We start from the raw sequence: 27,813 nt of genomic DNA on the forward strand, positions 1-27,813 counted from the left end.
AAGTGTATCTACAAATGAGAATGTGCATTTAATTCAGTTCAAAGAATTCTCTTCATTTTGAAGATTATGGCTCACAGCTACTAAGGAAAATTCTAAAATTGACCAAAAAAAAATCAATGTGTTTAAAAAAAAAAAAAAAAAGGTTTTATGCAGAAATGTTATAACCCTGCACATTTAGGGAGAATATTGCTGGTTTCACGTCTCCCACAAGGAGGGAAAGCCACACAGAAGCTGTCTATATCCCAGCATATTCACAGAAAGTTTAGTGGATGGAAAAAGTGCATAAGGAAAAGTTGCACAAGCAAGTAACAGGAGTATTTACAGCACTGAGCTGAGTGTGGATCGTGTGTTGGTATCCATCACAGTGGAGGACTGTAGCTGGACTTAGCGCTTCCAGAACCAACACACAGCAGTCATTACGTCTGTCACATAGTGTTAAATCAATACTGACCTGGAGAAGCTGAAAGTGTCTGACCTGGGCCAAGGAGAAAAAGAAGTGGACTGTGGCCAAGTGGTCAAAGGTCCTCTTTTAGAGAAAAGCTAATTGGTATCACTTTACAGTACGGCTCCCCTTATAGATGGCTGATAAGTCGTTTATAGATATATTTATTAATCTGTATAAACTTTATAAACGCATCTGTTTATTATGCATCAAGAGCAATCAAGAAACAAAACTGAGGGTTTCTTGCCAAATACTGAGCATGATCTGTTCAACTAGACATTTCATCTAGTTTCTTAAACTAAACATTTCAGACTAAGTTACTACCTTTTACGTTCAAACTGGTCGGTTTTGTGTCTTGCTCGCCCTTAATTAATGCATAATAAAGACGTATGAATGCGTAATAAAGTGTTTACAGATTATCTAAAAACTATCCACTATTCAAGAGGAGCCTCAGCCGTATTGTAAAGCGGTACCAGTAAATTTTGCATTTCAAGAGGAAATCAATGTCCCGGTGTCTGATTTAAGAGTGGAGAGGCACAGGACGCACGTTGCTTTAAGTCCAGTTGCAAAGTCTCCACAGTCAGGATGATTTGGGACGCCGCCTCAGCTGCTGGTCCGCTGGGTTTCCTGAAGTCCACAATCCACACAACCTTCTACCAGGAACGTTTACAGCACTTCATGCTTCCCTCTGCTGACGAGCTTCAGGCCGATTTCATTTTCCATCTGGACCTGGTGCCGGCCCACTCTGTACCAAAAGCTGGTTGAATCTCCTCGTCATCGCTGACTGACTGGGCTGCACAGGGGCCCGTTTGAAACCTCAGAATACCCGGAGTACGAGCGTCCTGAAAATCCCAGCAGAGCCACACGCCGACTCCATCTATGTCACCCTGCTTTGATGCTGTAATTTATGCAGAAGGACTCCCAAGCCAAAAATGGAATCCAATTATTGTGCAGCAGCAACATTTCTGCACTAAAAAGTCTCGTATAAATAGCATTCTCCCTTTTCTGACCAACTCAATGTTGGCTTTTAATCATCTGTAAGCTGTAATTATTCTAATTAACTGAAATAAAGCACCGAAAACACAACCAGCCTAGCTGAGCTCGTGAAGTCCACCGTCTTAATTGAACCGCTGTAAATAAATTAACTCTATTCTAATTTATTCAGCCGCACCTGGAATACGATTCATGAACACACACACACACACACACACACACACACACACACACACACACACACACACACACACACAAACGTACAAAACCAAACAGATGCTTGTGAATTTTATTAAATCGCTTCTTTTTGGTCGCTTCAACATCATTTGACTGTTGCCACCAGCGTAGGAGCAGCAAGGCAGTAAAAAAACAAAAAACAAAAAAAAAAAAAACTGAACAAAGGGGCAGACGACTGTAGAGACAACGAATCACTCAGACAGCTGTTGAACAGGTAAACGAAACACTCATAACAACGTAAAGCTTCAAGGAAAACGGGTCGAAAGAATAAAGTTTTCCTGAAGTCTTTCAGAGAATAACTGAGAAACTCGACGCGTCAAGACCTCGGTTAAACCCTCGCCTCACGCGTGTATTTCAGCAACTAAAACTATGCAGAGGTGCATATTTTAACCGGCACAGCGGGTTCTGGGGGATCCGACTGATGCGAGGACTCAATAAAAAAAAACAAAAAAAACAAGTTAGTTGTCACTGTAGTTCAAACAAAGAAACCAAATCCTTTGGCTACATTTTCATTTAGACATTCTCTGATCCGTTTTAGGTCATTTCGTTTCAAACCATTACTTTGAACTGATGATTCATTCAACTGGGAGCTGGTCACTTAAACACTGAGAGAAAAAGGTAATGAGTAATAGGTGACAGATTTAAAAACTCTAATTGGTGCAGGATGGTAGGGGCCAGCATATTAACACCAAAAAACAAAAAAACATCTACAGTAGAAAACTAGACCCTGTCTCCATGTAAACAAACTCATTAGATGGGCTGTGACCCATTCCCTAAAAGGTTTATAAGAAACACAAACAGCAGCTTTTGACTTCATTTGCGTCTGCTTTGAACCTTGCATGTAGCCGACATCTGGAGATATTTCTGCAGCCAAAAGAAGAAGAAAAGATAAATCTGAGAGATCAACACACATCTTGCACGTTAAAACTACTACTGCCTCAGAGGGAGGAGCGATGGCGTCGTGTTTCGGCGCCGCGGCGAATACAAGCCATTGTAAAAGCCCGGCGGGTTCCAGAGCGCCGCGGAGGGCCCCTCTGGGAGAGAGTCAGTCTGCGCAGGAGGCTTCTCAGAGCCCCTGGACTCTGAAATCCATCAGCTCCTCACCCCCCCTCTTTCCTCTAAAACTCATTCACTGGTGCCATTAAAAAAAATCAAACGCTCAGGCAGGACTGTGTGCCGTCCTCCCAATCCTCCACCACTGATTCAGTGCCCACTTAGCGGCAAAGGTTAACTCAACAAACCTTTATATGGCGGCTGCTTGGGTGGTGGCAGAAATCACGGTAGGAGGACAAAAAACGAAGACCGATCTTAAACGAGGTCCTCTCTTCATCGGCTCCTGGGGTTAGACGCCTTGCATAAACTCGGTTATGCACACCTTGCGCGTTTTCCCCCCTCCACCCGCTCCAGTGTAAACCACACCAGCAGAAGCACGGCTTTAAAAAAAAAAAAAAGGCTGGAGGCAAAGCTGCTGGTAAACACGGAGAAAAATCAGAGAGAATTCAACAGACAGCAACTCATTTAGCTGGATTGCTCGTTCTAAACCGTTATGACCAACCAAGACCTCGCCAAAGGTTGAAATTAGGGGGTTTCAAATGAAAGTTTCTGTCTCCGGCAGAGAGGAAAAGAAGTAACTTTGAGTGTTTTCGCCGACAAATCTTAGTAGAAAACCGTCCACATGTCAGTTTTACAAACTGAAAACTACAGTGAAAACTAACTCAGGTTTTATAACTCCCCCCCCGAGTTTCTCGACACGTCAGCTACGGCTCAAAACTGAGGATTGCCCTTTGAAATCACCTGCTCCTGGGATGAAAACTAGGATACAGTCGGTTGGTTTGCAAATCAAAGAATTGCAGAAAATCTGCAAAAAACAGAAGATCAGTGTTAGGAGGACATGAACAAACATCATGAACCAAGAAGATGGCTCGCTGAGTGGAAGGGAACACAGACGTCAATGAGCTGGTCAACTCTTCCGTTTAGAGTTACACGGGTCAGCGCTGTCGAGGTGAAACGTAAGCAGACGAGTGGATCAGAGCCCTGCGGTGAAGGAGAAGTTGGCGGCCAGTTTAAATCGGCTGCGGGAAGCTCTCCTGCCGGGACTGTCCGTGGACAAGGCGATCTTCCCGTCGGGGGCTGGAGGTGAACCGTCTGTACCTCCAGGCTGCTCGCCGTCTGCTGCCGCCGCCTCCTCTGCAGAGTCCGGCTCTGAGATTTAAAAGAACCCCAAATAAAATGAAACAGGAAGTGTTTTCTGGCTGGGAGGACATGGTGCGAGGGTAAATCGGACTGACCCGTTGGAAGCTGTGGAGGCGGAGTTTTCTCAAAGTCAATCAGGTCCATCTGCTGTAGGAGAACCGGGTCAGGACGGAGCTGAGGCGACGGCAGGCAGGATGGTACCGGACCGCACAGCAGGTCGACGGGCGACGTCAGACGGAGCAGCTCGGAGTCGACCTCGCAACCTGGCAGCCAAAGCAAAACTTAAAAATCTAATAAAAAACTAATTTAGAGTCAAACAGTCAGATAAATACTGTGTTTTCGGACTATAAAAGGCACACTTAAAATCCTTAAATCTTCTAAAAAAAAAAAAAAAAAAAAAAAAAAAAAAAAAAAAAAAAAAAAAAAAAAAAAAAATGGAAGGTGCGCTTTGTGCTCTGAAAAATACGGTACAAAAATTAAGCAAATTCCAATTAATTATTGCTCAGTTTTTGCAAACATTAGGTGTATGGAGCGGGTAAAAACAAGTATGGAACACCTTTTTGTTTTGTTATTTCCTGACATGAAATTCACTCGTCGTACCGACCCAATTGCCCACACCTACGTTCTGTGTAATAAAGTGACATTACATGTAATAAAGCAATGTTCACACTGCAGGTTCTGATGCTCAATTCTGATTTTTCTCTTTTGCTGAAATCAGATTTTTATTGCTTGGTCGCTCATAGTACTAGTTAAATACAACCAGTGAACACAAACTGTATGTGCAGACAACAGAAGACAATGTGCATGGATGTAATCGTTTCTAGAAATGTTCACTAAAGTTTTGTTCAATAAACAAAGTAGAACCCATAACAAAGAAGGGTGCATACCGGCCCGTTGTCTCTGTGTTATGAAATTGTCGAGCAGTGGGAGCCGACAACATTAAGATCACATCATAATAATAAGAAGAAATGGGACATGAGCGTTCAGATTGCAGACGTTTAGAGAAATATCTGATCTGAAACCGGATTTCTTTTTTAAAAGGGTAAAAAATGTTGGAGCTTGGCTGTTCGCCCTGCCATGAAGAGACAGATCTGGGTCACATCTCCCCTGCAGTGTGAACGTAGGCCAAATACTGAGCACCTGAAGATTGGCAGAGAAAAAAAAAATAAAAAGCCAAGAAACCAACTGAAGTCTATCAGTATTTAATATTGGCGTGCAGCAGCAATGCTTTCTAGACTTACGGCATGTAAAAAGGTTTGTCATTACCAAAGTGTTGCACAGAGTGGAACGATGGGTAGAGGCTCAGAGTCACAAAGTCTTCTGGTTGAAAAACATACTGATGCTAGTATGCAGCTGCACCAGTGAGCCCAGCTGGACCCATGTTTGGAGGTGGAAAGAACGTCATTTTACCATGAAACAGCCACGGCCAGGGGTCGCTTATAAGACTTCTGACAAAGAAGTCAGAAGAACTAAAAGAGCTGTCCAAGAAGCACTGAGAAGCTTCAGAAAGAGCTGCAAACAGCAGGTAGCATTTCCCCCATGAAAACCTAAAGTAAAGCCCTCAATGCTGTCTGAACGTCGGCGCACACGACACGTTCTACACCTTGACACAAAAACATCCCGCCAACAACGATGTCTGCAGGCGGGAATATCACGATGTGGGCTGATTCACAGCAGGGGGCTGCAGACAAAATTCACCTGATAGAAAGACGGACAGAGACCTTCCTGATAATCTGAAGATGAAACGACAGACAGGGTTCCTACAGCATAAGGCAAGTTAAATTCAAGACTTTTTAATGCCACTTGAAATAAAAAGTTAAGACCAACTTCACGATAAACAAGAAAAACCTGGTTGCGTCAACTTCACCCACATGTTTATTTTAACATAAACCATTACTTTCTGGCCCAGTAAACATATTTAAAATTTTTGAAAAACATGCCATATAGGAAGAAAGCTAAAAAACACACAAATTACAGATATATTTTTAACAACTACTGAACTGAATTCACAAACTTTGTTTTGTTCCCTACTAAAATAAACTATAAATCAGTTTTAAAAACCACAACATAACCAGTGCCAACTCTTTTCCCCAGCTATGGTCCGGCTGCAACAGTTTCTATTGGTTCCGCTATCGGGACGGAACCAATAATGGTTACATTGAGCCGTTCTGTAAATTAAAAAAAATAGAATTGTGTCAATTATTTTACTGTTTGGTAAGGATTACAAAAATAAAATCCTATTTATGACCTCGTAACAATTTTAAGACCTAAGAAAGATTGATTTAAGACATTTTAATGCCAATTAAGGCCTTAGTTTTATATTACAGAATTCAATGCCTTTTAAGACTTTTTAAGGATCCGCAGGAACCCTGGACAGAGGATTTCCTAGAAAGACGACGATCCCAAACGGACAGCTACTCAGAGAGAACAGCTCGAGTCTACAGATGACCTGGGTTATAATATGAGAAAAAAAGAACATATGTTCCATATTTATTTTACCCACTGTAATGGCGTTTAAGGGAACTTCGGCAGTGTTTTCGTACACAGCGGTCGTTTCATAAATAGTCTTGTGGGACCTCCACTACCTGGACTTTGTGTTCCTGATGTGGTGCTGCTGACGGGGCTGTCCCTCGGACTCTCCTGCATTTCTCCTGGCTGGGGGCTGCTGGGCACCGAACAGCTCGGCTTGGCTAAAAAAAAAAAAAAACACACACGTTGCTTTGTCAACCAAGTTTCCATATTCTCTTTTCACACATCTAAAATCTTTCACTTAGAAAAAAAGAAAGAAAGAAAGAGGTCCAAATAGAGCTTGTCCCAGTGACAGGGGAAACCTAAGCGATCTGCAATCAGAAGCAAGTCCTCACCTTTCATATCGTTCTTCAAAACAATAATCTTCTTATGACCATGCCCTTTGATCCAGACCACCTGAAAACACCAGACATGTTAACAAGACAAAAAACCCTAAAAAGAACTAAACCATCGTCTTCAGAGTTGATAAAAAATAAAAAGTGAGCCATTTTGACCTGTGGGATAGCGCTGAGCAGCTCGTCGGTGGTGACGTAGCCATAAAAGCGAGGGTCGAGGCTGCAGCCTGTGAACTTGCTGTAAGCCCCCTGGAACTCGGTCAGGAAGATCTGGTTGTAGTGGTAGGTGTGGAGCAGCGCCCGCACGTTACCCGCAAACTGGTACAGCCTGGTTAGCCTCACCCACTCAACCCCCTGGCTGCCGCCGGAGTCTTTACCATCTTCACCGCTTCCTTCAAAGTACAACTGAGGAGGAAAGGGAACAGTGAGGCCATGGAGTGATGAACGACGAAGACCACCGCCCGTCTTGAAAGAGAAACCGACCTCCACCAGATAGGGCAGGCTCTTCAGCAGCTCGCTCAGAGACAGAAACCCGTATTCGCACGGGTTAAGCTGGGCCCCGTGAACGTTGAGGTAGAGCCGGCTCAGCTCCTCCACCTTCACGCCCGTCGCCACCTGACGGCCTCCTTGGGACATGAGCAGAGCCAGCAGCTGGGTGGTCAGCAGCCGCAGAGACTTCCTGTTGATCAGCTGCACTTCCCGCCCGTCGGCGCCGTCCACCACCTGAACCGAAGCGGCGGAGAGACGTTAACTGTGCGACGGACGGGACGACGGTCCAGTTACACACACGCTTCGACGCTAACCAACAAACATATGCACGGCTAACACTCACAGCTTCATACCGCTCCATCTCTGCTAAAAGTAAACTAGTTCCTATGATCCACTTATCTGGAACAAACTTCCAGAAAACTGTAAAAGTGCAGAAAGCCTGAATTCCTTTAAATCGAGATTAAAAACACATTTGTTTAGAATTGCCTTTGAATGTTCCAGTTAAAATGTTTTACTGTTCTCAAATGTTCTTTTTTGTTTCTATACTATCCCTACTTGCTTTTATTCTGTTTTATTTTCCTATATTTTAATCATGTAAAGCACTTTGCATTGTCTCTGTACTGAATTGTGCTATATAAAAAAATTTGCCTTGCCTAGTGCTTTAAGCTTTTAGGGACACGCTTCCACAGAGGCTTTGAGGGAAATCTAATTGTTTTTTTTTTTGGATACATCATTTAACCCAACATTAACAAACAGCTTTTGTTCAAGAAAAACAAACTAAAGAAAATTCAAGCAGTATGTTTTAAAAAAAAAAAAAAAAAAAAAAAAAATTATATATATATATATATATATATAAATATATAAATATATATATATATATATATATATATATATATATATATATATATATATATATATATATATATATATATATATGTTCTGTGAACTTATTAGTAGCCGTTTCAACGTCTACTGCTCTGAGGATCTCATTACTTTTCAACAAGCTTACAATCTTCTACTGTAAGTGAGGGAAGCCCTGATAACGCCACAAAACCCTCCAATAAATTCCCAAAAGAATCTTTTTTTTAAAAACCTCTTGGTTACCTGTTTGGATCCTGGTTTTATGTGGCGGATAGATACTCACATCTTTATTCACATTTTTATCTCTGAAATTTGGAAGAGGTGGGAATTCAGAATACCCACTGATTAGCAGAAAAGCAAACAATGGATTAATTGGGTTTTTTCTTTTAAACGAGACTGCTGCAGAAATATCTGCAGACTGACCAACAATGCCTTTCAAAAGTATTCAAACTGCTTCAGTGTCTTCACATCTTTTTTTTTTCCTTTACATTCAAACAACAAAACACATTTTAATTAGAGATTGTTTTGAATGAATCTGCCTGCATTCAGCCCCAAGAGTCAAAACTTGAACAACCTTTTACTGTATTCACAGCTTCAAGTCATTTAGGTCTGATCTCTCCCCGCTTTGCACGTCTGACACTGAAATAGCTGTCCGACCGGCTCAGCTTAATAAATAAAGCCCAGGCAAAGTGGAGGGAAGGCATCTCTGAACATTGATTTTCAAGTCTTGTCACGGATTGGAATTTGGACTTTGACTAGGCCATCCTTTAATCCAAGCCCTTTCATTCTGCTGGAAGGCGAACCTCCGCCCCCTGTCATGAATTTAGCTCCAGCTGTCTTCATATGAACAGCTTCACCGTCTCTGCTGAAGACCAGCATCCCCACAGATGGACGACGCCACCACATGGAGATTGTTTGAGTGATGCGTAGCGATGATTTTCTTCCATGCAGCATTTGGTTCCTCGTAGTTATGAGCTACTTTGCGACAGTCTATCACATAACGATTATAACTAAATATTTGTTGTTTTTACTTTTCATACGATTATTAACTCAATACTTATCCCCATTCCATACTATTCCAGATCATCCGTAATTATTTAAAGGAGCGATACGCAATATTTCACCACTAGGTGGAGCTTCAGCAGAGAGAGCCACGCCTCTGCAGTGGATAAATACACAGCATCACCTTTCAGAGGAACATGTCTGGTGAAGAAGTCAGTAACTCAGCTTTATAATGCGTTTTGATCCAATGGGGGCGCTCTCCACCATTTTCTGCCTGCATTTTATGGGCAGGGAGTGTGTGAGCCCGGAGTGGCAGCTGTACACGTACATGCACGCGCGGCCGGCCCGGCTTTGTAAACAAGAGATTTGAGAACAACAGGGAGAGGGGGCGTGTGACGTTTAATCATAGTCCGTCTAAAAAGATACCTTTAGTTCTTTCTCTATAAAAAACAATGACATTTCTCTTATTGCTCCTTTAAGCACCCTGCATTCAGGCTCTCAGCGGCCCCAAAATGTTTGGTGACATTTGTTGTTTAATGCAGCAAAAAAAAAAAAAAAAAAAAAAGTTTGAGAAGGTAAAGTTGATAAGAAACTGTTTCAATGGCAAAACATCACAAGTCAGAAAAAGGCAACCCTTTGATTGCAACCTTGCGTCTGATGGAAACGATGAATGCTGTTTTTTAAGTAGCTGGATAGAAGACTTGTTATCTGGGGGTCTTTGTTTGCTATGATCCTAAAGCAGAAAGACATTAACGCTTTAATTGTTTCTGTATTTATTCGCGGCATCATTTACCAATACTATCGCATATTGCAACTGTTCTTAATATTGTGCATCCCTCCTTGAATTCATATCATTAACCTCCTTCAGCTCTGCTGGGTTCCTTTTTTCCAGAGTTTTCCTCTTCTGCAGCCAGAATAAAGTTCAAGGATGTAATCCCTCTGGTTGCAGGAAGACAGAGAGAAGGTGACCAATCCAACTACCTCTCTCCATTATAAAAGGATGCTGTTTATTTAAAGCAGCCGACACATTCTCAGGATACGCTGTAGCAAAAAAACTCATCCTTTTATCTCATTCTGAGGAAAAACTGTTCAGAAAAGGCTGGATTTTCATTCTCCGCCATTGACTTACAGTTTATAAACTCTGCAGTTTATAAACTCTGCAGAAGCACAGATGCTGCACATCAGTCATTGCAATAAACTGTTGGAAAGTGGGTTAAAACAAACATGCATCTGTAATCCATCTGTATATACAATGAAAGGTTTGACACAAGTATAAAAAAATAGTTTAAAATAGGGGTGGACAATAATTTAATATCTATATATCACAATAAAACTATTCGATCAAGGTGATATGACATTTCAATTAACACTGCAGTCCATGATTGCAGCACTTGTCACTGACTGACGTTCTGGGTTTTATGTAGATTTATACTATTTTATTTTTTTTAAAGCAAATATTTCTAAACTGTTATATTGGAGGAGCTTTATAAACATGACAAAAAAATAAATAAATGTTAGTTTGTACAAGCACCTGTTGTGGTCATTCTTTCTGAGACTTATTTTGTTTAAATCGATGTCATAATTATATCGTATCGACCAAAATTAAGAAATATATTGTGATATCGTCCAGCCCTCGCACGCTCATTTCATCCAGACTAGGGCTGAACAATTAATCACATTTTCAATATAATCACGATTTAAAAAAAAAACGCAATTTCCAAATCGCAGAGGTCAGCAATTTTTGGCTATGTAACAATTAGGGAATTAGACACGTCCATTAGGTGTCGGTAAAATTTTTAAAGTGGGTTTGCTTCACATGGAAGACAGTTGCAGCAGTGAGATAATCAAATTTTATTACTTGTTTTAGAGTTTGTATAATCATACATAGCATTAAGTACTGGTCAATCAGTTTAATACATAGACTTGCTTGTTGGTTGCACTTTATGTTCAACAAGGATTGATGTCCAAATCAACTAAAAGCTGTTCTCTTGAATAATATTCTGATTAATAGAAACATTAAAAGTTCTTGTTTTAAATAGTCCTTCTTTACAAACATCTTTTTTTTTTTTTTTTTAAGAGAACATTTTTGTTGCTTGTGGTTAATGCAGAGAAAAGTCGAAATTGCAATTTTGGTTGAAATATATTGTAGGCAGAACGCAATAATTTCTGCTCTGAGTTTAGATACCGTGGGTCTTTTAGCAACTAATCTGCACGGCGAGGAAACAGATTTATTTGTTGTTTGTATATGTTTGAAAAGACATGATGAATTAAACTGGGGGAAAAAAAATAAATAAATCGCAATTAGATTATTTTGCTAAATCGTTCAGCCCTAATCCAGACTGGGTTTTCTCAACAAATGTCTCCATTTTTTTTTTTTTTAGTTTTTTTTACCTTGACAACATGGCAGAGTTTGGCCAGCAGAGCAGGCAGCGCCGCCGCGTCGTAGTCCTGCAGGCGAATGCCGTACCCGAAGGTCTTGCTGTACTCGGGGAGCAGCTGGCTGACAGGAAGGCTGAGGTTCTTCTGAGCCCGCAGGAGCTTCACCAGCTGGGCTGCCAGAGCTTTGATACGCTCCACCTCCGTTAAAATCAGCACTTTCTCCTCACCGCATTCCAGCACCTGAGGAGGGAGGGAAGCGTTCAACAGTGACGTTTATTAAAAAGGTTCAGCAGAGGTATATTGGGGGGGGGGCTTACCATCACAATGTCTGGGATTGCCTCAAAGAGCTCCATCAGCTTGGTGAAGCCGTAGTAGCTGAGCTTGCACTGCCGGCCGAAGTGGTGGTGGTAGGTGGGAATGAATTTACTGAACGGCATTCGGCAGTGTGGCTGATGACGGAGGAGGTCCACCACCTCCTTCCCAAACTGCTTTGTTCGCTCCATTTCCTCCACCGTACGCTCTGCCAAGAGAACATTAAAACCCAATGGGAAAATTAACAGCTTACATCTTTTTTTGGGAGGGAATAAACAAACAGCTGGAAGGTGCAGCAATATTAGTGCTGAGGCCCTGAGTTAATACTTTGTAGAGCCACCTTCCTCTCTGGATGTGTGAAGCTGGTAGAGACTGAATCCCCCCCCCCCCCAATCCTCCTAATTCTTCTTTAGAAAATAGAAGAATCAAAATCCCATTGTTGTCATTACACAAAAAAAAAAAGAGACCGACTTTTAAAAACCTCAGTAAAGTTGGATGCAGAATATCTGAACATCACCCGTCAAGTTTTACCACAGATTCTGGATAAGCTTTAGCTAAGACTGAGCCCGGTTCTGCTGGAGGTTTTTGCTTCCCGTTTAAAAGGAGAGTTTTCCTCTCCACTGTCGCTTCATGCTTGCTCAGTATAAGGGATTGCTGCAAAGCTATGTACAATGCAGATGACTCTTCCTGTGGCTCTACGCTTCCTCAGGAGTGAATGCTGCTTGTCGGGACTTTGATGCAATCGACTGGGTTCCCTTATATAGGAAATTATTTGACAAATCAGTATAATATGATTGATTTTGACTTTGCCTTGAGATAACATGTTTCATGAATTGGCGCTGTATAAATAAAATTAAATTGATAGGTCGGGACTTTGATCTTTCCACGGTAGCTCTGGCTGCATGTCTACAGTCCCTTCCTGCTGGAGGGTGAACGCTCGCTCCCTAGTAACAAGCAGCCTGCAAAAGGGTTTTCTTCAAGGGTTGCCCTAATATTCGCCCCCTTCATCTTCCCATCAACTCTGAACATCTTCCGTATTCCCACTAAAGAAAAGAAACGGTAAAGCTTGATGCTGCCACCGCCATAAGTCATTGCTGGGGCCTAGTATCCATGGCGATGTGCTGGTTTTCTACTACACAGTGCGTTTTGCAACCAAAAAAAAAAAAAAAAAAAAAAAAAAAAAAGTGTACGATTTCAAAACGTTTCCCCTTCTTGGTTTGTGGCAAACGTTAAATAAGAGCGACTAGATCTTTCATAAATGTCGTTCTTTTTGTTTTCCATTAATGTCAGATTTGTGACGTGCCTGATGATAGCGGCCCAGTCCTCAGATTCTCCTCCTGAAGCCGCTGATCTCTGCAGCTCCTCCAGAGGAACCAGGTGCTTCTTGCCTGCTTCTCTGATTAAGGACCTCGGTCCTACTGGCCGTTTAGATGGACAACCCAAGGCTTTGTGTGTTTGCAGCTGTGCTACATTCTTATGCCGTATTGAACTCTGAGATATTCAAGCTTAGCTAATTGTTTTTTACAACCCAATCCTTAACTTTACAACGCCCGTTGTTCTTCAACAGGCCTTAGGGAGGGGAACACTGACGTTCTGTTTTCTAGTTATGCTACAGCCTAAACAGGCCTCAGAGTGCAGGTTGTTAAACACATTTAGATGCCTCGGATTGTTTGCGGGGAAAAAGGGCTTCTTAAATTCTGAAAATGGGCTTATAAGACAACGCCTTTCTCACCGTACTCTCACCTCTCTCTGACCTTTAGCATCTTCGGCACCATCACCTGCTACACCTATGCGAGCTTTTAACAGCGAGACAGCACTCAGCAGACTGAAAAGGACAACTGGGATATAATGCCGACAAGTGCTGTATCACAAGCAGGCCTCTAAGATATTAACATCGCGCGGTGTGAGACTGGATGACGATATATTTGTGGTTTGTTGGGCAGCCTTCGTAACCTGACGAGCCAGATGAATTTCGTTCAGCTTAGCTCCGCCTATTCACTCACATCCATCTGGGACATCTCCCATAGAGAGTTATTTCTTCAACCAATTTTATTGTCTAGCCAATCAGGACGCAGGGCTGGAGTTTCATAGATGTGACTTAGTGGAGAAGCGACCGTGACGTGAGACTGTTTTGATTCAGACAGCAATGGCGGCTCGCATCGAGGAAGCAAGCGTTAACATTGATGCTGCTATTTCTTCCGTGTTGTCCAATCTACCTAATATTGTTTCATTAAAAGAACATCAGATAACGGCTCTGAAGGCTTTTGTTGGTGGAAACGATGTTTTCGCCCTTTTCCCGACCGGATTTGGCAAGTTTTGTTTTTTCCTGCGTCACTATCACAGCGTCACGGGTTAGCTTCGGTGTGACTGGTTGAAATAGCACGTCGATAAAGATGACAGACAAGTGGCTTATCCAATCATATGCAAGGAGGCCCAGCCTTCAAAAAAGGCAATTCCTATGGATCAGTCCCAGATGGATGAGTGGAGCTGGGCGGAGCGAAATTCATTTGGCTAGAGTCAGGTTACAGCCATCGTGTGACTTAAAAAAAAAAAAAAAAAAAAAAAAAAAAACTGTCTGCATAGAATCGGAGAATTTATTGTAACGGTAACCGTTTCAGACTGACCTCTCTTAGGGACAGAGATGACGGTGTCTGTGGTCTGGTTAGTGATGGTGATGGTGGTGTCTGGGATCTCGGCCAGCAGGTCCATCAGGTCACATACGCCATAGTCCGTTACCCTCCAGTCTCTGGAGAAGCACCTGCAGCAAATAACACGATTACCAAGACCTAAAACATCAGTAATCCAAACGTTTCTTAGGCATTGAGCCATTTAAAAAAAAAAGATTACTGACCAATGATACGCCTGCATAAAGTCCCTGATGGCCACCTGTTTACTAGCTTGGAACTTGAGCAATTTTAGAAGGTCTTGCGTGAAGCGCTTCACTTGAGCTCGGTGGGTTAGGGTCAGTAAACGTTTGGTGCCCATTCCTATTATCTGTAGGTGAAGAAAACACAAAGCACAGCCTCAAACACAAACAAATGCAGTTTGGGGGAGAAAATGAACAAGAGGTTGTTTGCTTCATACAAAGTACCTGCAGGACATGTGGGACAGCTTCCAGGAGCTCCAGCAGCTTGGAGAAGCCGTAGTCGGAGACGCGGCACTGCTTGGCAAAGTGGTGGTGATAGGAAGGAATGAATTTGCTGATTGGCATGAGGCAGGACGGCTGACTCTTCAGCAGGTCGATGATCTCTCTGCTGAACTGGATGAGCTGCGGATTGCCGACGGGACTCTTGCACCGCTGAATCCATGGCTCTGCAGGAAAAAAAAAAAAAAAAAGACGCAGACAAAAACGTTACAGATGCATCTGAGAATCGTGAAGACGAGAAACGTAGTCCTGACATTTGTTCCTACCGGAGTTTTGTGAAGGGGGTTTGTTGTGGACCCACTTGATGACTTTGAAGCCGTTCTGAGCCGTGACGATGGTGACGCTGGGAATGCAGGTGATCAAATGCTCCAGAGGAACACCGTCCTCAAGCATCTCGCTGCTAACGTGCAGAGGGCAAAACTTTGCTGCGTAGCAGTCTGGAAAACTAAAAAGCAAAATGGCTTACTTTAAATGTGGCGCGCACAGGTTTTTTAGTAAAACCTTACATACCGGATTCTGGCCATACCTGAGCAGCGGAAGGGTGCCGTCATGCATCTGCAACAGACTGTGGACTTCAGAGGCCAAGCGGCTCAGCGATATCACCACAAAGGGGGCTTTGTAGGATTCAGGGTCAAAGTCGGCCTCGCTATAATTAAAAAGAATATATATGCACATCTTTCTCAGGGAAAGTATCTTTGCAAACCCTAAAGATCCTTAAAAAAAAAAAAAAAAAAGTATCTACACACCTACACCTTTTTCACATTTCGTAGGGGACACAAAAAAAATGTGGAGAAAGGTGTTCAGGTAAGAGGAGATGAAAATGTAACTTTTTGGCCAAAACGACAAAAACTATGGAGTAAACAAGGCAAAGGGAGCATCGTGCTGCGGTGTGGATAGTTGGAGCTAAAAAGGCAAGGCTAAAAGAAAATAATGAATAAAAATGCTAAATAAGAATCTGCTGGAAGCTACTAAACCCTAGAGATTGGGGCAGATTTACCTTTCCAAGGCACAGGGACCTAAAACATGGAGCCAGAGCTGCAGGTTTAAGATCAAAAGGTGAAGCTGTGCAAGAGATCCATGACCTGTTTTAACTTTAATGACTGAAGAAAACATTTCTCCGTGGCCTTTTATTTTTTAATTTACAAAAAAAAATAAAAAAATAAAATAAAAAATGTCTCCATCTTCCATGCTTCCAGAGCAAAGCAAATAAATTCATAAAAAAAAAAAATCCTTACAGCAGGTCAGACAGAGCCAAAACACACCTGAAGCATCTTATTGTTCACACTTTACATGTTTCTTAATTTATTTAAAACAGGAAGAGATTAAAAGAAAGCGGGCCTGACTGAGCAGATTTGCTGTTTTACAGCTAACCATCACACTAACGCACAGCAAAACAACGCCGTCATATTGGAGAGAGAAGGTTTTACACAGCATTTAACGGTGGTTGCAGTGAAAAAATGTCCAGCAGATGGAGCGCACAGATTTTCTTAAAAAGTGCCGACAGAGAGTCTACGTTGTGGGACGGCGTTCCAAGCTTTGGTGTAGATCTCTGTCCAGGTTTTAAAAGCTGCCAGACGCAAACAGCCCTTTGTGGACCGGTCATTTTCACGATTTTTAGGGTAGTAAGGCAAACAAAGCTACAGAATCGGGGTTCCCTCTATGAACCACGGGACTTTACCATTCACGCCAGTGTGACAGTAACCACAACGCTGCAGCCAGGACAAGTTCAAAGTGCATCCTCAATTAACTTTTCACAGTACTTTTCTGCCCCTACCATAACTCCACTATTTCTTTAATGCTTTATCCATTTTCTTCAAAGCGGATGCATTTCACTTTACCGCCGGCTCTCCCTGCCTGCCTCACTCGTGACTTTCCCGGCAAATTGATGCGTGGGTCTGAGAAACACGGACCCCTGGCCTGTTTTGGTCAGACAGTCGGAGAAGGTGCAGAGCTACACATGCTTCAGTCTGACATCCTGAACTACTGTCACTCACAGAAGGCCTCAGATAATAGGAACAACAAAATGTAGAGACACTGAAAGCATCTCAGATAGTTAGGACCAAAACGGGGAAGCCTCCTCACAACGGACCAGCTGGAAAAGACTAACTCCAAAAGATAGGAAGCTGACGGTCATGAAGAAAAACACTGAACAGCCCTGATGATGATGATGCATCATTAGCAGGGCTTTGGTGTCGATCTCTGCAAAAACAGAACTAAAAATAAGTACATTTTTCTTAAAATTAGTATATTTGTCCTTGATTTGAGCAGGTAAATAAGATGATTTGCCAATGGAATAAGATTTTTGCACTTAAAATAGGAACAATTCATCTCCATCATCTTATTTTAAGTGCAGGATGTCTAATTATCTTATTTTAGGGGTCAAAATACTCATACCATTGGCAGATAATCTTATTTACCTGCTCAAATCAAGGATAAATACACTAACTTTAAGAACATTTTACTTATTTTTAGACCCATTTTTGCAGTGTGATGATGATGAAAGAAGTTCAAAAATTCAAGAGAGCCGACAGCTTCATGGTTCTGCAGTTTTTATTTAATTATAATTTAATTATATTTATTTCTTGAGGGTTTTGGGCAATAGTGTTATATAGTATAGATATTTGTTCAATTTAAATCACTGGTAACATTTGGCGTCTTTCCTCAAACATTTTTTGGCGTATTTTACAGAGAAAAATGGTACCTGCAGAAATACATTTATACTTGTTTTGGTAGCAAAGGTCCAATGGGAATAACTTTTTAGTTAGTTTTTAAGAGTTCTTGATTCATGAAAAACTATCTTTGTGATACAAAATATACTCAACTCTATCCTAAAATAAAGTATTTCATGCATGCATAATGAATTTCCTTTAAAATTAGAAGCTCTAAAAAGCATTCCCCACATTTTATTTGACTAAACTTACAGTAAATCTACAGTAAAATAAAAAATGAAGGAGGAAAAGAGTGTTGAGTCGACTAAAGCTGAAGTTACTGAGTGAACCACTAAAAATAAGGTCGCGTTTTACTCAAAAGACCAACTAAAACTAAACCTGCAGTCAAAATGAAAGACTCTGGAGATTCAAATGGTGTGAATAGTTTTTTTTAAGATGCTGTATGAACACATTTCTTTACCTGAAGTCCTGCTTAGCGTAATGCTGTCTGCAAACAGGCTCGTGGTACTCCAGCTCCTCAAAGACGACAGGACTCCCGCTGGCAGACGAGGAGCCTTCCTGCGACTGGGAGGATCCCAGCGGACTCTGGCGGACCTGGACGTTGGGAAGGAGGCACGCCAGCCTGGAGCCCCCCTGCTCCCGCACAGACAGCACATCCGACAACTTGTACAGGTCTCCGACGGCCAGTCTGCGACAGTGCCTGAGTAAAAAAAAAAAAAAAAAAAAACGAGGACGAGACAGCCGCGTTGTTACGTCACAGCTCAGACGTTTACTGAATGATAAATCGCTCGGGGTGGAAAGCGACGGGCTGGGACGGCCACTGACTTCTTCTCGTAGATCTCGGCAAGTTTGAACAGGGGGAGGCAGTTAGCGGGAGCGTCCTGCAGGATGCAAATGATCTCTGTGCTGTAAAAAAACAAACGTCAAAGAACATAAAAGGCACATCCGAAATAAAAACCACCGACGTTGCATTTCCGCGTGGCAGGCTCAAAACGACCAAAGTGTTCAGCGAACTGCACCTGAGCAAAGAGAGAGACTTGTTGTTGCCGCCGGTGACCAGAGAGACCTGGACGCGCTTGCTTCCGATCTTGTAGCGGTGCAGGCCGCTGACGGCGCCGATGGCTTGCTGCAGGGACGCCATCTGAACCGTGGCCTTCAGCTGATAATCCGTGTGGGGGCTCAGATCCACGACTTTTACCTGGACGACATTAGAAAAAATTAAAATGCTTGAATGTAGGAAGCCTTGATCTCCAAACACCGGTGTTTTGGGTCTTCAGGAGCGAGCTTTACCTGTCCGTATCGGGAGAAGGCGTCATGCAGCATCTGCTGCAGATCCTTGCGGGACATCCTGTAGTCCAGGTTGGCCACCTGGAGCTCAGCCCCCTCTGAGAACGGCTCAGACGGACCCTCGGGGCAAAAGTCGCGGGCGGTTGTAAGCAGAGGGGAGGAGCGGCTGGACAGGCAGGGGGACACGCTCCTATTGGTCGGAAGACGGGAAGATTGTTAAAAAATTAAAACCAACATTTCGACAGTGACGGGTTTTAATGACGAGGCGCTGGATAATCTTGGAGCAGCTGCAGTACCGGGAGGACCAGGACCCCTGAGACGGGACGAGGGGGCTGAAGCTCCTGTTCAGACTCAGCTTGTTGAAGGCGGAGGGTGTGCTGATGGTGAACTCGCTGAAGCCCCGGTCCCTCTGCGCCACGGGCGATCCGGTTACACTCCGGGGGCTGGAGTTCTCTCTTTTGCACAGAAACAGGTAGGGGAGAGGCCGTTTAGGCTGGCAATTACAGTCTGACAAAGCTGAACGTACAACTGCGCACACACACCGTCAACGCGGCAAACAGTTTTAAAGCGAAAACTACCATTTCACTTACTCTGAACCTAGAAAACCAGATACGACTCGTTGCAAAAGTATTCACACCATAGGAAAACTATAGGAATCTGCTTCCATCACATAAATTAAGTTGTTCTGGTCTCATCTGGACAGAGCACCGTCTTTCATCCTGTTTGCATTTTACAATTTCCGTTTTGGGATGATGGAGTAATCAGCGCTACAGCAGGCCTTTACAGAACAGCTGGATTTATACGGAAGTAAAAATCAGACTGATTTACTAAGTAGGTGATTAAGATTTGTCTTTTATGGGCATTCAGATTTTTATTTGAAAAGAAATAAATAAAAACCCTGTTCACAGTTCTGCACAGGCCTAAATAAGAGTTTGTCCTGGTTACCAAATACAGACAGACCACGGATCTGAGCGTACCTCCGATGGACGGGTTCTCCCGTCAGGCCGACCTTGGTCTGCTCCTCCGGGGCTCCGGTCCCGTTTCTGTGGGGTGATGAGGAGGCAGCCCGGCCCCTGCACTGCTGCGGCAGGCCCACCCTGGTCCTGGTCTCCGTGTTAACCACATCCTAAACCGAGACACGAGAAGAACCATTTATATCTGGATCCAGAGCATGTATATATATATTTTAAATGGTTATAGAAAAGGTGGACATGATGGCCGTGACATTTGCGAGGCTGCATGCAATCAAGCTGATGGAGGGTCCGACGTTCACAAACACTTTAAAAAGGGAAAACTAGGGATGTGTAGTTAATGCGAATAGATCAAGAACCAATCTTACTACCCATTTATATCTTTATTTAGAAGCAGATGCTGATCTGAGTTTGAGGGGTTGCGCATAATTTTATCTACATTTTAAAAGCTCAACAATTGTTTCAACTACCCATCCCTAGTTTATATATTAGCGGGTCAGTTTTTGATCAGCACGCCACGTCGGTTTAATTTATTGCAAATAAGCAAGAAAAAATAAATAAATAAATAAACTGATGCCAGCAGCCGGCTCATTTCCCCCGTCGGCACGAAAAACAGAGCGAAGCTGAACCTGGACAAGACAAGCAGGGTAGCAGAAACATGGCTTCACATATAAAACACACACACACAAGCTATGAGGGAACTCATCCATTGGTTTGACATGATAAGTTAACATGCAGGGCGGTCAGGAGAAAAATAAACACAACAGGCAGCAGCACAAATGATGCATGCTACGAGCTGTTAGAGGAAGACAAAGGCAGGCGAGCATGCAGCTACAAGCTGTTAGTTAAAGCGGCGATCACAGGAACACTGAGGGGAGGAGAAGCTACTGCGGCTTACAAGCCAGCCCAGACAAGGACAGAGCGCAGTGGAGGTCGGAGGGAGGGAGGGAGGCAGGCATGGAGGAGTCTGCTGACCTGATGCGGTTTGGCAGGAGCGCCGCCGGGAGGCCCACTGGAGCCCCTCCTGGGGCTGTAGGGCCTCTCGGGCACCAGGCCAGAGGTGGGAAGGGGCCGGCTGGCTCGCCGTGGCCTCCTGGGCGACCTGGGCTTCTCCAGGGGCAGAAAGGAGGAGGAGGAGGAGGAGGAGGATATGGTCGGGAAAGGGGCGAGCACAGACACCTTGGTTTGGAAGGGCCGGCCTTTGGCCTGAAGCGGCGCCTCGGGACCGGCCTCGTCCCTGGGCCTCGGCGAGAAAGAGAGGCTGATTCTGCTGCCAAACACGTCCTCCTTGTCCATCCGTTTGCGGGCCCGCGCGGCTGCCTCGGCGCTGCCAAAGCGGAGGACCGCGGCGCCAGGGGACATGCTCTGCACTTTGCCCCCGCAGTTGTCTGACAGGCGGCGAAGCCTGAGCCTCACGGCGTTCTGCAGGGTCTTGTCACAGATGTTGGGGAGGTTGCGCACATAGAGGAGGCTGAAACTGGGCTGAGGGAGGGGAGGAAGAGACATTGTGCCTGTCTGGGTTGTACATTTTAGACTCAAGACACAAAGCTGCACCCGTTTTTTTGTACGACTCAAAACTGGGTAGCCTAAAACGTCTTCAGCCCCGAGGTTCATTCATCCCAACTAGCAAAAAAAAAACAAAAAAAACTGATGTACAAACACAAAGCTCTAAAAATCACATGAAAAAAAAAAAGAAAAAAAAGAGGATTTAGATATTTGTCAGGATTGAATGGCTTAAATATCTGACACAAGTTACCTGAAGCCCTGATACAGTGCTTTACAGAAGTACTTAACTTTTTCCACATTTCGTCATTTTACGACCACAAACTTCAACGTATTTTGTTGCAACTTTGCAAACAGCTCAGTCAGACTGAAAGGAGATGAACGAACAACGCTTAAGGCTTTCCAAAGATTCTCATTTGGCTTTAGGTCTGAGCATCGTAAAGCATGCGTTAACGCTTTGTTGACGTTTCAAGGTGAACGTCAAGCAGCCTTTCACCTTCGACAGGTTTCATACACACAGCAGTTTGCATGCAGGCCAACTTTGGTCTCGTCTGACTTGGAGCACTTGCTTGATGCATCCCCCACGTAGCTTCTGACAGACTGCAAACAGGACCTCTTATGGCTTCCTTTCTAAATGCTTTTCTTTTTGCCGCCCTTTCATAAAAAGGCAGATTCTTTCAGTGCACGAGTAATCCGTCTTACCAACAGGTTTTCCTACATGAGCAGTGGATGGTGCAGCTCCTCCAGAGTTACCACAGGCCTGTTGGCTGCCTTTTCTGATTAATGCCCCCCCCACCCCACTCGGCCTGCCGGTTCAGGTGGATGGCCACGTGCGTTGTCGTGTTAAACTCCTTTCCATCAGCTCTGGGAAATGCTGATTAAGCATTTCTTAGTGTTGCAAAGTCACAAAATCCGAATATAATTCAGTGAGGTTTGTGGCTCTAATGCAAATTTTTAGGGGAGGTATGAATACCTCTGAAAGACACTGTAAATCAGTTTAAAATAATTTTAGGAGAAGAAAAACAATGATGTAACAATCTCCTCAGTGGAGTAATGCAAGAGCAAAAATATCCAGGCAGGACTTGCTCAACCTGTAAGAGGAGGAAACACGGCGACGCACCGATTTGACGAGCATTCGCGTCAACTTGTTAGAACTGAGACGGGCAAAGAAACAGGACCTTCTACCATTCTACATTGTTATCCATCTGTAATGTTTCATGTTCTGTTTTTCTGCAGGAGTCCTTCCAAAAACTGTATTTTTCATTTGTTTAACGGGCTAACTTCCAAACCCCCTTACCGTTTCACTCACAGCAAGGATTTAAGGCGTTTCGGGGCTTCAGCGGACGACTCCGAGGCTTACCTGCGATTTGACAAGCACGCGCTGCGGCAGGTCGGCTGTGATTTCCTGAAAGGACACGTGGCGGTGGGCCTGCTGCAGCAGAGTCGAGGACGTGTGGTTGCCGTGGATGAGGATCACCTGGAAGCCGTGGCGATGGCGCAGGTCACTCAGCTCGCTGGCAAAGTTCACGTCCGCTGGCCAGAAAGAGAGAGGAAATGAAAGTCAACCAATGGTCTCTCTCTTAAAAAAGAATCTAAAAGTGTGGGTGCAGGAACTCGTGTGTAGAGGAGGCAACTCACAGGAGACCAGTATGACGGTCGCCGGTGCAGCGTGGGTATCTGCAAATCGCCTCAGGCTCTGGCGAAGTTTGTCATCGGCAGCATTCTTTGCTGTGGCGTTGATATGAGCGACGGTAACCTGATGAAAAGCCAAAAGCACGATAGAAAAAAAAAATATATATCAGTGTATGGAGCCTTGCTTGACTGAAAAGTTATTACAGAGACAAGTGAAGCTACCAGAGTTAATTGAACCAAGCACAATCTTAAAGATGTCACATAAAACCTTTTAAACCTATAATTTTCAGTCATTTCACAGTTTCAATGGATTCAGAGTGGCAACCAAAGATGGCACGGTACATAATTGTATAGTAGGGGGGGAAAAAAAGAGCAGTTTTTCTTTTTACAAATCAAAAAAAAATTATTATAATTTAGAAAAGAACTCTTTTTTTCAACCCCTTTGCTCAGATACCCCTAAATAAAATCCAGCTCAACCAATTGCCTTTAAAAAAAGTCACTCAGTTAGTAAATAGAGTCCATCTTTGTGTAATCCATTGATTTATGCATTTATAAACTGAGTATAAATGCAGCTGTTCAGTGTAACCCTAAAAATGTTTGTTTTTGAAGAACAAAAAGGAAACAGAAACAGCATCAGTTTGATGCAAAAACTATTATTCCTAAAACCCACAAATCTGCCTTTTAAGGCAGAGCGGCAAGAAGAAAACCATTGTTGTCGTTCAGCAAGAACAGGGCAGCTGCTCCGACCTGACGGAGGATGGATGGAGCTGAAAATATAAGTCAGTGCTGGAAGAAACCCTCTTCTTGGCCCTTTGTGTCAGGATATCATGACAAAATGTATAAAGGTATAAAAGGAAACCAGTGTGTTTAACCCGAGTCTATCAAGACGTATAATTCTCACACAAACCTGGCAGTTGTTGAGCTCTTGGATAACGGCTTTACTCTCCTTGCTGATATCACAGACGCAGATGAACTCGGCCTCGCGGTGTCCCTGGAAGAACCTGCTGCGAATCCGCTGCACCACTGCTTCAGCGGAGCGTCCGCTGGGCACGCTGCAGTTCTCGATGTCCCAGAAGACGCCGACGGGAGGGATATTCTCAGGACCGCCAAGCTCTGCACCTGAAAAATAATCATTTCAAAAAGGTCAACCGTACTTATTAAAGTTGATATATAAACCATTAGTGCTTGCGATTGTAAATCTCAAGAGAAAGCATAGCTCAGAATGACACATTCAGTCGTGTTTGCTAACCGTATTTATAGCCAATCTTGCCACGGCTGGGGGACGGCATGAGCATCGTGCCATCAGAGGACGTGCCACAGCCATTACAAACGGGAACGGGGATGGAAGCAGCTGGAGGCGCGGGAACGTCGGGCCACAACTTGGACTCAGACGTCAGACCAGTCTTTGGCTGCAAACCAGGGAAAAAGTATGGATAACCTACAAATACAGGCTTCAAACCATTTCACTCATCGAAAATACAAACGTTCACATCCTCAGGGTGTAAAACCCTCGGAAAACTGAGAAAAAAAAAAAAAAAAAAAAAAAAGTGTACGGAACCAACCTTTAACATGCACTCGTGGCAGAAGAGTGCCCCGTCGCGACAACCCGTGAGATTAGAGGGGAAAAGTGCCGAGGTGGTAGAAGCGGTAACGGTGGTGCTGCCCGGGTGCTCGCCGAGTGCCGCTCTCTGGAACGCTCTGCTCGACGCGTTGCAGTCCACGCCGCACGTGTAAAACCCGGAGGAGACCAGACAGGACGCCGGCGCCGGAGCGGGCGGAGAGGCGACGGAGGAGGACGGGGGTGCGGGAGCGGGAAAGGTGCCGGTCTGAAGCGGTAACGCTGCCGAGCAGGGCTGGAGGAGTCCTGGGCAGCAGGGGAAGTAAGGGTGCAGGGAAAGAGGCTGAGAAGTAGCCACGGAAGACGGCGGCGGAGGTTTGCAACCAAGAGGGAGCGGGGGATCAGGCGCGCCGCTCCCGCCGTCGCGGCTTAGGTTACTATAGCGATGAACGGACGAGGCTACGGCGCACGGCTCTGATCTGCCGACCGGCGCTCCCAGAGAGCTCGGCGCGGCCCGAGGTGTGCAGATGCCGCCACCAGCGTCGCCCCTGCCGTCCACCAAGCCATAGCCGCCCGTGCTGCAGTAGTCACAGTGGGTGCAAACGCTTACTTTGGGACCAGGACCGCCTTGCTGCTGTTTTGACGACAGATACTGTTGGTGTGAGTCTTGTGTCGGCTGCAGGGAAGGCGGGAAGCAGACGGGAGGCAAAGGCAGAGGTGTCAAAGGAAAGGGCTGGGAAAACTGGGACGTGGACGGATAATGAGGAGGAGGCGGCGGCGGGGGGACATCCTTCAGGTCCAGCACAGCCTTTCGGTTGTCCATGTAGGCGTTCTGAAATTTAAAAAAATAATTTATAAAAAAAAAAAAGTAGAGATTTCAGGGCTCCCTCAAATTTTCCACTTCAAAATGGATTCAAATTTCTATAATTTTTGTGAGTAAACAGTTTTAGGAGCATTGGGAATTAAACGCAACCCCTTCTTAAATTACGACAAATAATCTATGTAGCCTCCATTTAAAAATCACTTGATGACTTAAGCTAAAATGCAGTTTTTGGCACGTGACTGAAGTGCTTTCACACCTAGAAAAGCCCAACTTTAGTGAGACTAATAACTTGTTAGTTACAAAAGGTTTTAGTCAACGATTCAAACCCTGTTTTTTTTTTAAGCCACGTCTGGTTAAATATGCACAGTCCTGTGGCAGAGGATTACCTAACAAAAACATCATTGATTCAAAGTCGATTCAATTCAGGAATACTTCATTACATCAGTGCAAGGCAGCTTTGGCCTCTAATGACAATCTTTGTCATCTGTGATGAATTTATTGGGGGGGGGGGGGGGGGGGGGGGGAATCCAGGGTTACCAACACTTTGGTTTGCTTCTGCGAGAGACCAAGTTAGGCGCCATGGGAGCCGTTTACGACCCTCTTCTGAGCAGGTAAAAGAAAAAAAAAAAAAAAGTAGGAACTGTGTAAACATTTTTTTGGACTTGGAAAATCTTCATCTCAAAGTCTATACTTTTAAAGGCTGCTCCAAAAAAGTTAAAAAACAAAAAACAACTGGACTTTCCCCCGAAGTTTGAAGACGTTTTGCTTCCTATCCAGAAAGCGTTCTCAATTCAAAAAGTCTGGAGTAGAGTGGAGTTGCAAGCTTTATAGTACTGCCCAACAAAGGCCCTGTAATGGCTTAGATAACATGCAAATTGAACCTATAAAGTGTGCAACTCCACACTACTCCAGACATGGAATTCAGAAAGCTTCACGGGGGGAATAAAAAAGTCCAGTTGTTTTGTATTTTTTGAAACCTTTTTTTTGGAATGACCATGACCTGGATGACTGAGAATCTTCACCAGCATTTTAAAGGCTGCATATGCACACAGATTAATCTTTGGATTGCTTTAAATCTTATCAGGAAACATTCAACTTAACAACTGTAGACCTTGAGTCTGCGTTAAATAAATAAATAAATGACGAATGAAGACGACAAGTGTGTCGTAAAATGGATCCTACTGAGTATTTTTTTTTTAAATCACAATGTTTTTATGGCCCGTACTGACGCGTTCCCTTCGCTCGTCATACGTTTATCATCTTCATCAGTCAGTTCTTACCAAAGCAGAATTTGTCAGATCAATACAAGACACCCAGCAGATCTCATGACCTGTACAACCGGCATAAAACCTTACACACGTCCTCTTTAAATGCATCTTTCACTCCCCACATCCCCGCCACGTGTAGAGATGAAAACACCTACGTTTTGGTTTTTCTGATGAGGGGAAGTCGTCTCATTTGAGGAGAAGCAGTCTTTGTGTTTCCATAGGAGGTTGGAGGCATCCGTTTCTGGGTGACCTGGACACGGGACGGCTCTAGAGCCGTCTGCCGAGCTCTCCTTCCTTGCGCCATCCATCGTGCAAACACCGGGGGGCTTTCACCATGATTCCGCCCCTCTTCTCTCTCATGCTTCCCTGTGCAGAGCAAAGAAAAACGGAAGTTCCCCCGCCGGGAAATTAGGTTACTAAAACCAGCTCGCCGGCCGCGGCTCACGCTGACCCGTTTCTGATAACAGCATATCTGGTTAAAGTGCATCAGGTCAGCGATGCTTCGTATGGGCGGTCTAAAGAGCGACCGGTGTCGATAACGCGTACAGACGCTTTTTTTTTTTTTTTTTAAATCACGTCCAAGTTGTGGTTTTAACAAAAGTGACTTTACAGTCATCTGGGTTGAAGGTTTTGTCGTTACTAGGCTTTTAGGGGATCTTAAACATGCTAAAATAAGTCCTTAACAAACTTGGCGTTAGCCGTGTGTAGCTGTTTTGGCTAACGGCAAAGCGACAGTCTCTCCGTCCCTTTAAGGGTCTCATTCGACAACTATTACTCTCTCCATTTAAAACGTAGCTAACGTCATTGAAAAGCCAAAAAAGGGTTTATTTTATGCTTCACAGAACAAGCAGTTTACCTGCTGCGATAGCTTAGCCTCTCACATCCTCCTCGTAGAACCAATCTCCAGTGTTTTTGTCTCCCTGGAAGCGGGCACCTTTTTGTAACCGACGGCTGCCGAAAAGCCGACACGACTGTCGTAATGCGTTGTTTTTGTTGTGGATTGGCGACAGTGCGTCACAACAACATTGGAGATTAAAATAAAGTTTGAATTATGGTAAAAAGAATACTTCATACTACATTTTTGTTTTGCAAGGTATTTAAGTATATTTGGTCTGGTCAGCGAGCAGCACGGCTCCCCCGGGAAACATTCCGATTGATGCAGGCTTAGTTTAACGCGGGAGTGGT

General features: G+C 44.0%; 1 protein-coding gene across 3 annotated transcripts; it reads right to left on the reverse strand.

The window, feature by feature from the left end:
* Positions 1-1,701: 1,701 nt before the first annotated feature.
* marf1 (meiosis regulator and mRNA stability factor 1) lies at positions 1,702-27,588 on the reverse strand. 3 transcript variants are annotated; one of them, XM_036137224.1, is made up of 27 exons: positions 27,485-27,588; positions 26,784-26,994; positions 25,148-25,369; positions 24,229-24,388; positions 23,887-24,098; positions 22,986-23,103; positions 22,708-22,880; positions 20,820-21,326; positions 19,851-19,999; positions 19,170-19,328; positions 18,877-19,063; positions 18,606-18,784; positions 18,412-18,492; positions 18,047-18,286; positions 15,444-15,563; positions 15,184-15,362; positions 14,864-15,084; positions 14,624-14,766; positions 14,397-14,530; positions 11,778-11,980; positions 11,473-11,700; positions 7,213-7,452; positions 6,889-7,134; positions 6,730-6,790; positions 6,451-6,555; positions 3,961-4,128; positions 1,702-3,874 (listed from the first exon to the last, which is right to left on the reverse strand). In XM_036137224.1, exons 2-27 carry the CDS (start codon positions 26,934-26,936, stop codon positions 3,699-3,701), a joined length of 4,764 nt encoding a protein of 1,587 aa, XP_035993117.1. In that variant the 5' UTR covers positions 26,937-26,994; positions 27,485-27,588; the 3' UTR covers positions 1,702-3,698. The 3 variants fall into 3 exon arrangements, with proteins under 3 accessions (XP_035993117.1, XP_035993115.1, XP_035993116.1); XM_036137222.1 differs by having other exon boundaries at positions 24,542-25,369; XM_036137223.1 differs by lacking the exon at positions 20,820-21,326 and having other exon boundaries at positions 24,542-25,369.
* Between the last annotated feature and the right edge of the window lie 225 nt (positions 27,589-27,813).

The sequence above is a fragment of the Fundulus heteroclitus genome, chromosome 5 (assembly GCF_011125445.2).
Source record: "Fundulus heteroclitus isolate FHET01 chromosome 5, MU-UCD_Fhet_4.1, whole genome shotgun sequence".
NCBI classification, from domain to species: Eukaryota; Metazoa; Chordata; class Actinopteri; order Cyprinodontiformes; family Fundulidae; genus Fundulus; species Fundulus heteroclitus.